Source organism: Echinops telfairi, unplaced genomic scaffold, assembly GCF_000313985.2.
Source record: "Echinops telfairi isolate 266 unplaced genomic scaffold, ASM31398v2 ScPeMD7_7469;HRSCAF=8507_1, whole genome shotgun sequence".
Classification (NCBI taxonomy): domain Eukaryota; kingdom Metazoa; phylum Chordata; class Mammalia; order Afrosoricida; family Tenrecidae; genus Echinops; species Echinops telfairi.
The window spans coordinates 5,557,042-5,568,110 of NW_022111373.1; the positions used below are offsets into that span (position 1 = coordinate 5,557,042).

An 11,069-nucleotide genomic window follows, 5' to 3' on the forward strand; every position below is an offset into this window, starting at 1 on the left:
ATGACAAAATAACAATTTATAAACTATCAAGGGCTCATGAGGGAGGGGGTAGTGGGGAGGGAGGGGAAAAATGAGGACCTAATGTCGGGAGTTTAAGTGGAGAGGAAATGTTTTGAAAATGATGAGGAAAATGAATGTACAAATGTGCTTTACACAATTGATGTGTGTATTGATTGTGATAAGAATTGTATGAGCCCCTAATAAAATGATTTAAAAAACAAAACAAAACTGGACATACATGTTTAAATACATCTTATGTATGTTTCACAATAAAATTTTCAAAAATAAAAAAGGTGGACTGAATAGTTCTAATCAAATTATTTCATAAAATATAAAAGAAACTAGAAAAAATATATTGAACAACAGTATGTATTTAAAGTACTGCTTACACATACAACTTTAAATAAAAAGTTTAAAGGTGTTTGTGCTAATAAAATATCATAAACATTAAAAATTGCCCAAGTAGTCCCTTGGTTTGGAGAAAAGATTACAGGTGTCCAGAATTTCATTTTACTTAAGTCCACAATTCACGGCTTTGGAAGCAGCAGGTAGGAAATCAAATGAAGTGTTGCACTGGGCAAACCCACTGCAATAGAGATCTTTAGAGTACTCCGAAAGTAAAGACCTTACTACCGAATAGAAAACGTTTTTTGAAATTAAAAAAATAAAAAGGTTGGCAGCATAGGGAAAAAGTGGGAGAGGTAGGTTGACAAGCAAGATTAAAAAAACCATATATATGGAGGGTTTAACAGGATATTGTTGTTGATTTCATTTCTTGATGGGCTCAGTAAATATATATAGTATATTTCTTGAAAACAAACCAAAAAAGTCCCTCTAGATTCCTTACCCCTCAAACCTAAGTGGCTTAAAAGCAAAAACAAACAACAGGGAGGAAAAGAAAAATTGAAATGGACTTAAGTCTTTCATGACAAACAAGTTCATCTCAAAAAACAAACAAAAGTCCAGGTTTTACTTTGAAGACTACAGTACACCTGACACGGTAATTTTAATTGCCTCCTGTGTATATGCATGAAGCAGGTGTGAAATGCACTAGGCTGCTAGTCAGTTACAAGGCCAACAGTTCTGATCCATCAGCCACTCCGTGGGGAAAGACAACCCCATCTGCTCCCTAAAAGATGTGTGATCTCGGAAGGTCTAGGGAGCAGTGTTACGCTGTCTTAGAGAGCTGTGGTGAGTCAGCACTGACTCACTGGCAGTGGACTTCGTTTGGGTTGTTGCACATGCATGCAAACGTTGGAGAATGAATAGGAAGGCCAAAGAAGAATCAATGCCCTTGAATTCGAGCACGGAATATTAAATATACAATAGACTGACAGAAAAACAAACAAATCTAAGTGGGAAAAAGTACGATTACAATGCTTCTTAGAAGAAAGGATGGCTTTGTCTCACATACCTTGGACATTTCATACAGTATTATATAGCATCCAAACCGATTAAGTTCTATTGCCAAGCAATCATGTTACCCTCTTTGGATACGCATATACACACACTAATCTCCCAACAAAGCCTGACATGATTGTGACTCAAATATCTAATTTGGAATCCTGTTCTATTTGACTGCTAAATTACAATTTATGGAATTATAGGAAGCCAGAGAACCAAAGACTGCCAAAATTATACTCATCTTTCCAAATTAAAAGAACAGTTAAACAAACTCATTTAATCCTGGCTACTAGCAAGCACATTACCTTCACTGAGACTATTTCAGGTTAAATTTTAGACCCTTCTGTTTTTAATTTGAGAGAAAAATTAAGCTATCTGCTTCCATAAATTAATTATAGTCTCAGAAACCCTCAGGAGCAGTTCTGCCCTATTTTATAGGACTGCTAAGAGTCAGAACTAACTCAATAGCCATGGGCTAGGTTTTCTATTTATAATTAAGTCTAAAGACCCCAATGACCCCAATGAAAGTTGACACATTCATATTTGTTGAAGTTAAAAGTGTGAAAGTACTAAATACCACTTTAAATTGTACTGCGGCCCTCTACAAAGACGCCCTGGTGCCACTGGGCCTCTAACCAGACAAAAAGGTCTGCCATGGGAACCGATGACAAGGATCTACATGTGACCTCCTCCCTGGGGGGCGGACAGCAGAAAAGTGGGTGAAGGGAGACGTCGGACAGGGCAAGATATGACAAAATAATAATTCATAAATTATCAAGGGTTTATGAGGGAGGGGGAGCAGGGTAGAAGGGGGGAAATGAGAAGCTGATGCCAGGGGCTCAAGTGGAGAGCAAATGTTTTGAGAATGGTGAGGGAAATGAATGTACAAATGTGCTTTACACAACTGATGTATGTATGGATTGTGATAAAAGTTGTATGAGCCTCCAATAAGATGATTAAAAACAAAAAGGTCTGTCAGAGGAAAAGGCCACTATTGAATGGTACCACCAATGAGAACCCACCAATAAGAATATTAGAGTCAATAAAGCCAAGGCAATCTGAATGTGTGTAGAAAACAACCAAACACTTCGCTATCATACAACACACAGACTCAGAAATGTTTTATTTCCCTTAACTCTCACTCTTCAATAATTATGTAAAATACATTTATATAGCAATCTTGAATTTCATGGCCATTGTTAACCACGAAGTCTGCAGTTTGAAATCACCACTCATTCCCTTGGGAGAAAGATAAGACTTTCTACTGTGGTAAAAAGTTAACAGTTCTCAGAAACTCACAGGAACAGTTCCACTCTGTCCCACGAGTTGCTCTGAGTTGGAATTGACGTAATGGCAGTGAGTTAGGAGTGTGGGTTTATTCACACTTTAAAAGGCGCCCTGGTAGCAGTAGAGGGTTAGGCCAGCAATTGAAAAAGAAGAAAGATGAGGCTTTCTGCTCCCATAAAGACTGACAGCATTGGAAACCCAAAGAGCTAGTAATACTCTATCCCACAGAGTGAGTTGCTGTGAGTCAAAACTGACTCAATGGCAATAAGTTTTGGTTTATTCACTTTTCCCTTTTTGACATGAAATCGAAGAAAATGACCGATTTAGTCAATCCAAGGGTCTTCAAATATATTCTTGTTGTTCTACTAATTATGGTGTCCTACATGAAAGAAAGGTGCCCTAGTTGGTGCAATGACTAAAGAACGTGGATGCTACCTGAAAGGTCAGAGATTCAAACCACTATCAGCTCAGTAGGAGACATTTGAGACAGTCTGCTTCCATAAGCATCTATTGCTTTGTTCAATTGTGAACACCTGGTTTGCAGAAGGCTACAGATGACAATGGAAGCCCCAAATCCATTCGTAGGGTCCACACATAGATTAAGTCCCTGGTGAATTCCCTCTGATCATGGACCAGGATTGTGAATAGCTTTGCTATCATGCAGAATGCATTGAAAAGTAGATTGTTGTTGATGCAGTTAAGTTAAAATTTAGCACTCAATCACTTGATCTCCCTAATGATACATTAAAATTTGTTCTAGTTTTTTCATATTTTCTGCTTTCTTTTCAATTGGGGTTTTTAATCTGTATTGTTTTGTTACTGTTGTTAGTTTGGGGGGGGTTGGTAATTCTTTTCTGTATGTGAAATCCAGGATGGGTAAGCCTATAGCGACAGTAACTGGATTAATGGTTCCTTGGGGGTGTGGCAGGGGAGGGTGGGGGAAAACGGGGAGCTAATAATGATGAGTATAAGAATGAAGAAATGTTCCAAAACTGATAGTGGTGATGATTGCACAACTCTACTTGATGTGATTATGATATGTGAATCATATTCCAAAAAATTGTTGGGGGTGGGAAAATCTTTAGCTTTGAAAACCCTATGGGTCCTTTTTTTGGGGGGCTTATTGAAAGGGTCAATAAAAGTCACAGATAAGTAGCCAAGTACTCAAAAATAACGACATTTTATACAGCAATGAGCTACTGAAAGCTTGAAAAGGTTTTGCCTTCTATGTATTTGATTTTAAATACAACCAGTAAGAACTGGTTAACTATTTGGGGAAAAATTTAATTTAGTAACACATTTACATCCTTGAAGAGTTGACCAACTGAAATTATGAGTACAATCAATCCATGCCACTGCATGAGTACAAAGTATAGGTCAGACATTCAAGCAAGTGCTTTCAAAAAAAAGCAAATGCTAGAAAATTCAATGTGTGGTTACAGGCAATTTTGGGATCTATAAGACAGTTACATAATGTTGAAACTACAAATAATCTAAGAATAACAAACTTGGATCAGGCCAGGCACCAATTATAAATTGAAGGAAAATAAACAAGGCTCCAGTTTAGGAAAATGTCAGCAAACATTGACTGTATTTCTTTCTTGTTTCATTTTGTTTTTTTACTGTATTTCTATGTATCTATTTCCATAAAGAAAGCAGTGAGAAGGTTCTGATTCTTAGTTCAGACACTAAATCAAGAGGCTACGACTTAGATCAAGGAGACTAACAAAGGTTAACTAAAAAGGACTACCAGAATGCCCCTTAGAGGCAAGGTCAGCAAGACGTCATCTCATGGACTTTGGACATGTTGTTCGGAGAGACCAGTCCCAAGAGAAAGACATCATGCTGGTAAGGTGCTGAGGCAGCGAAAAGGGGGGAGACTTTCAGTTAAGAAGGACTGACAAAGTGGCTACACCGATAGGCTCAAACATAAAAACAATGGTGAGCTTGGCACAGGACCAGGCAGTGTGTCATTCTGTTGTACACAGGGTCACTATGAGTCTAACCCAACTGCTATTCTACTTAACCTCAAGTGTCCAGCTGCTCATTATAAAGGTCCGCAGTTCAAACCCACCGGGCTCTCTTTGGGAGAACGATGCAGCAGTCTGCTTCCGTGAGGATCACAGCACAGCATTGGAACCGGCTGGGGCAGCTCTACTCTGTCCTGTAGAGCTGCTACACTTGGTTTCTGTTGCTTTGCTTATGTTTCAACCTGGTTTCCCCAATTAAAAACAAAAACGTTTAGCTATGTGACCTTGATCTAGTTGCTTAACCATTCCTCACAGTTTCTTCATCAGTATAAATAACACCTTTGACGCCACTGGGCTGTTCTGAGATTAAAGGAGATGATGCATATAATGCAACCCTAGCACAGCACCTGGGCAGACACACAGTAAGTGAATAATAAATGTTATCTCTTGTTACTGTTTCTGGTTTTCTGGAGCTCACAGTCTATGAGCAGAGGCAAATCAGAAGTCCAAAAGTGACTACCAACAATTCAATAAACTCAAAGAAGTATGCCAAGAATCTTATGGGAATCCCAGAGCAAACCCCCCCCCCCTCCACTGAAATGATCAAAGCCAATTTAGCCAAAAGCAGGGTCAGCAATCACAGGGGTCATTTCTATTGACAGCATGACTATGGGATTCCCATATTAAACAACCTTAACCATGGCATACATCATAACATACATAGTTAAAAGGGATCTTGATTTTGTCACCCCTAAAACAGAGGTATTATAAGCCTATTATTTAAGCTGATGGGGAACCCACACATTATAATGTGTTTTGGCTGATACCACTGTGCAAAAACTCACAGAAAAATGAACCAGGGGAAACAAAGCCCTCATGTACATACACATACGACCTCCAGGGGGAAACAGCTGCAAGTGAACACTAATCTTACTATAAATCATTTGATTCAGGTTTAGTGAACTGAATTGCAAAATACAGTCCTGAAACTTCTGTTCCACCAAACTGGTGCACCTCTGAAATGTGATGAGACAACGTGCGAGGAATTCGGGAGACAAGTTTCTGCACAATTGTAGATATTCTTGTAGGACTTATAGTTTGAAGGGAAAACAGCTAATATTTTACAAAATTATAATATAGGAGGAGAATTCAGGCAGAGAAGAGGGAAGGAGAGATGAGAATATCTTTCTGACCTTTGTGTATAGTTCTGTATACAAAAAAATGACTATATATAAGTATAGCAAAAATGAAATAAATAAAACTGCAAGTTTTCATTGCCTTGGCAAACTGCTTCAGTCAATGAAGCATTCATTGATAATGGGGTGGCCTGTAAGCCTTATGTACATGAAACTCAAACTAAACCGAATCCACTGCCATCCAGTAAACACTCTGACTCATAGCAACCCTCGACAGAGTTTCCAAGACGACAAATCATCCTGGGGGCAGCCAGCCTTATCTTTCTCTCTGCTGCATGTGCCTGGTATGATTGAACCACCCCTTGTGGTTAGCAAACCAATGTCTAACTCACAGCACTGATTTGTGGCTAAGCGGTCTTTCAGTCGCATCTTTTTTACAAAGACAATATAGAAGGAGGCTTCAAAAAGTACATGGGAAAATGGAATTAAGAGATAATTGAATTTTTCCATGAACTTTTTAAAGCCCTCATGTACATACACATACGACCTCCAGAATGTCATGCAGCAATCTATCACAGAGCAAATTACCAAGGTGTGTGTGTAAATGTCTTGGTTGTATGGAAACAACACCATATGAGAGGAAGCTATAGAAAATTTAAATGGTGGTGTAGCTCAGAGGTGTTATGTCACCCTCTTGAAGCGGATTGAGAACCTATAGGGACAGCAAGTAGAATATGAGTTTCGGGAAGAGGAGGATACAGTGGTGGCGATGGGGTAAAAGGGAGATGATACATGGAGTTCATGTATAAAAAGAATGTATGGAAACTGATCGTGGTAGCAATTGGACAAATCTACTTGACATGACTGAAATACGAAATGATATATGTATTAAATCCCAATTAATAATATATTTTTTCATGAAAGAGGTGACAAAAGGGTCTTTTGATTATGATCTAGCCTAATTGGAAGGTCCAAACATACTATAACAGGTAATTTGGGCAAGCCACATTAAAGCTAAAGCTTAGGTGTTTTCAATAGAACATTTAAGCAACAATTATAGTCCTGGAAAAAGCTAAACAAAACTAGATTTAAACACCAAATCGTCTTGTTCTATTTCATAGAGAAATCCCCTCCCCTCTAGTTCTCCTGTACATTACCATTTTCTATTAGTTGTATAAACAAAAGAGCAATCCAATATAGGGCACTATGCACTTTAAGAGTAAACCTATCCAAAAAAAAAATAAATAAACCTATCAAATAAACATTTTTAACTCTAAGAATGGGACTTACAAAAAGACTATCAAATTATATCTTAAGTGGAAACGTATTTGCAATTCTACTGTTTCTCTGACTGCTACAGAAGCCACTTGACACTTAACCCAAACTTGGCAGTTTGAACTTCACTACCCAGAAAAACCTTGGTAAACAGGCCTGGCGATTAGCTTCGGAAAGCTCACAGCCTTAAAACTCCTATGGGTGCTTACCTTGCCAACAGGGAGTAAGTAATCCTAGGGTGGAATCAACTTGCCAGTGACTAACAACAAGGATTTCCCTCCTCACCTGAGCTGGTCATATTTTTGGAGCTGCTAACACCCTGCAAAGAAGTCCTGGTGACACGGTGGTTTAAATGATGGGAGGCTAACTGCAAGGTCAAAGGTTCAAACCTAGCAGTCATTCCATGGGACAAAAATGAGGCCATCTGCTCCCCTAAAAGATGTAGGGTCTCAGAAACTCAGGTCTACTCTGCCTTATAGGGGCACTGAGTTAATCAACTAGATGGCACCGGGTTTGGTTTGGCCCCTGCTTTAAAATCAGATGTAGATTTGAATCCCAAATTGGCTCTGGGCAATCTGTAAACAGGGACTGTTTTCTTATTCTCTCATATCCCCAATTACAAGAATTCTGAAGATGTGTCAACAGCTATCTGTTGGACTGATTCTCATCAACATAATGGCAACATCTCCAATAGAGCAAAACACAGACTAAATTCCTTTGACGTTTCAAGATGATCAAAACTGCACTTACATATAAAAGCTTGCACACGTTCGTGTGATTTGCCCTTTATAGTTCATGTGAAGTTATAGATTATAAGAAAACTCCCTATAGCATGTTGCTTAGGTCTTCTTAACTTTTAAACGAATGTCTTAAAATAAAGTCAACTTCTGTGTATATGGTACTAAATAGCCTTGAATGAGATACTGTTTATATAATCTGTTACCATAATTGGAGAAAGAACAATTGATTCAAGCTCCGACCATTCTAATGTCTAGGCCCCACTTATTCTTGCTACTGCCCACATACCTGCCTACTCACACACATTTTTAAAAGTCTTTTAGTGTCTCCTTTGTAAAGAAAACAGTAGGGTTCTCTAAAAACAATGGGGGGGGGGGCGGGAAAATCACAGTTTGGTCATTGGCTATTTTCTATAACTTTACAGCAATCTTAATACCAATGGGCAATTTAAGAATGTTGGTATTATTCTACTTGTTTTACATCCATAAGCCAATGATTTGTAGGCAAGCAGCTGATAGAATATCTTTCTCTATGAAAGCTTAATAAGGAACACTGTAGAGAATCCTACTTATAAGACACTAACACCAAATGACAAACTGTGGGGCCAGCAGTACCCTCCGGTGACGTTTAGAGAGTTGTGCTCACCCACCCACTCTCCAGGGGATGTAACAGGCCTCTCTCTGGCAATCAAACACGCGATCCTACCGCTGCTTGGCTCCTCCAAGCCGAAAATGGGAACAAGGGGTCTAAGTACAATTCGGGTGTTCTGGGGGGGTGTCCCCAAGGCAGCTTCATTCATTCATCTCTGCAAGCTCAGACCTAGGCCTCCTGGCCTGGTCCGCCCCCGCTGCGGGCCCTGCGGAACGGAGGTGACTCTGGCCAAGAGCCCGCCCTCTAGCAGCCCGGGGCGCGGTGGCGCAGTGGGGAACGGGGCGCAAGCAGGCACGACGAGGGGAGGGAACGTGCGTTACCCGTGTACACCCAAGGGACCGAATACAGGTCGCCGGGGGTCAACATCGACTCGACAGTGAAGTGTTTGCACTCACAGACCAGACCTGGGCGGCCAGACACACAGACCAGACCTGGGTCTCGGGGGCCCAGCCGCCCACCGCCACCCGGCCCAGAGGTCACTCTCTAACTTCGGGTGGCAGCAGCAACCAAGATCGGCTCGAGCCCGGGCGCAGCCCGGACGGCACTCACCGTTGGTGTAGGGAGACCCCGAGGTCGGCGCGGCCCCGTTTTGGGCCTGGAGGCCGGACGCGGCGCCGCCGGAGACCGGTATCCCCGGCTGGGACATGACGACGGCGAGGATCGGGGGTGGAAGGGGCCGGTGGGGGTCGGCGACAGCAAGCGGCGGAGAACCGAAAGGCGACTGCTGAAAGCAGAGTCGGGGGAGCTAACGAGTAAGGACCGACGGCCGGGAGGACAGAGGGCAGCGCGTCAGGCCGTGAGCATGGCGCCGCACTCGCCCCAGCCCGCCGGCAGCCAGCGCCCGGTCCGGGAGCGGAGGCTTGGACGTCGGGCCCGCGGCGCCGGGAACAGCGGGCCGGGAGGCGGCGGCGCGCTGAGGGAGGCCACGGCCGGAAGTGCCTGTCAGCCGCCGGTCGCGCAGGCGCAGTCGGGACACGTGGCACTTCCGGCTCCTGCTCGCCGCGGAGACTGCCGGCGCGGTGAGCGAGCCGGGCTGCCCCAGGCCTCCTGACAGCTGGGGTTTCCCGGGACGAAGGACCGTCCCTGGCCTCAGCCGCCACGTCACTGACTCTTGACACAGGCCGGAAGCCTTGTGTGTCACCGTGACGGAAATCCCCGCCGTCGTGAGCGTCTTCTCGCGGGCCCGACCTCCATCGCCGCTGCCAGAGCTTCAGTAGCTGCTTGTCTGGCCTGTTGACTGTCGGTTCCTCGCCTGTGGTTTTTGTCAACTTGGCCTAAGACGACAGACAGTATCGCTCACTTTGAGACTTAAACCCCCGTGGTAGCCAAACCGATTAATGTCCATTACACTTTGATTGTTTTACATTTTGTCAGCATGGTCTGGAAGGTAACATTTCAAGGGGCGGCTAATTTCCCATGTATTGAAAGCTTAACCAATTCGGAGAGGAGGCCTTGGCTATTTGACTGGAGGACTTACGAGGGAATTTTTAGTTTGAAACTCAATGATTCATAGCATAGTCACGCTAAAGTTCAGTAATAACACATTGATCAGGCATCTAAATGGCAGTTTTACTTCCTCTTCTGAGAGTTTACAGTAAGGTGAAGAACTTAAATTTCCTTACTGGGAAAGAACACTTTTTGGCTTTGGACGCCAGAGATAATCGGTAGAGCTCTTAGATAACATAGTCCATCAGTGATTTCAATGGTTACTTTCAGTCTGCTTGTCCTGAGCTTATGATAAACTACAGGTTTATGCTGTTGATTATAATGTCATGCCACAGTTCACGACATCAGGATGGAGGGCATCTAGCCTAATTAATATCAAGTGCCAGCTCTCAAATGTTAGATACAAGAGGATAAGTCAAAATGTATTGCTACAAGGTCATAGAAACCTTTAATGATCAGAAATATCAAAATGTGAAGCTTTTGTTTCCTCAGTTTAGAGCTCTACATTTCTGGAGAATCCGTGCTCTTCGATTCACTCCACACCAAATTGGTAGTTTTGGCATCCTCTGGGGGGGCAAAAACTGTCCAGTTACAATGGTCTTTGGTTTGGGGGGAACAATAAGAAGTCTGAAGGGACAGAATCAGGGTTGGATGGAGTAATGGTTCCTAACCAAGTTCTCCATAGGGTAGCCTTTGCTACCCTGAAGAAGAGCAGATGCAATGTATGATTGAGGGGGTGGGGGTGGGATCCTCAACTCAACTTTCTTCACCTTTTTCTCACCAATGCAATTTACATTTTCTTAAAACTCCTTCATAATAAGCCTCTGTGAACATCCTGTATCTTTGAGAAAATCTGTGACGATTACCCCTCTGTAGTCTCCGAAACACACTTATCACAAGTGTACTATTGAGAAAACGTGTCTGCAGCCATCCACTGATCACACAGAGACATTGAACACCTTTTATTTGGCATAAGGTTGTGCATATATGTATGGACTGAAGCACTAGTAGCCATACTTTTGACTTACCCTTGTGTTATAAGACAGCAAGAACAAGTCCTAAATAACAAGCAGCAAGAGTTCAAAGAACTAAGTATTTGATTTTGACTCTGCTAACATTTGCCACAGAACCTTACTAAAATACATATTTGCTTTAAATGGAA

The 11,069-nt window shown here is 42.2% G+C and overlaps 1 protein-coding gene across 2 annotated transcripts in view; it reads right to left on the bottom strand.

Moving 5' to 3' along the window:
• SEC24A (SEC24 homolog A, COPII coat complex component) overlaps nucleotides 1-9,296 on the bottom strand; it is a 102,184-nt gene extending 92,888 nt beyond the window's left edge. For both annotated transcript variants that reach the window (XM_045285075.1, XM_004696619.2), the window contains exon 1: nucleotides 9,011-9,296. In XM_045285075.1, the coding sequence (XP_045141010.1) occupies nucleotides 9,011-9,107 (97 nt within the window). In that variant the 5' untranslated portion in view covers nucleotides 9,108-9,296. The remainder of the gene's footprint in view (nucleotides 1-9,010) is intronic.
• Nucleotides 9,297-11,069: the final 1,773 nt, after the last annotated feature.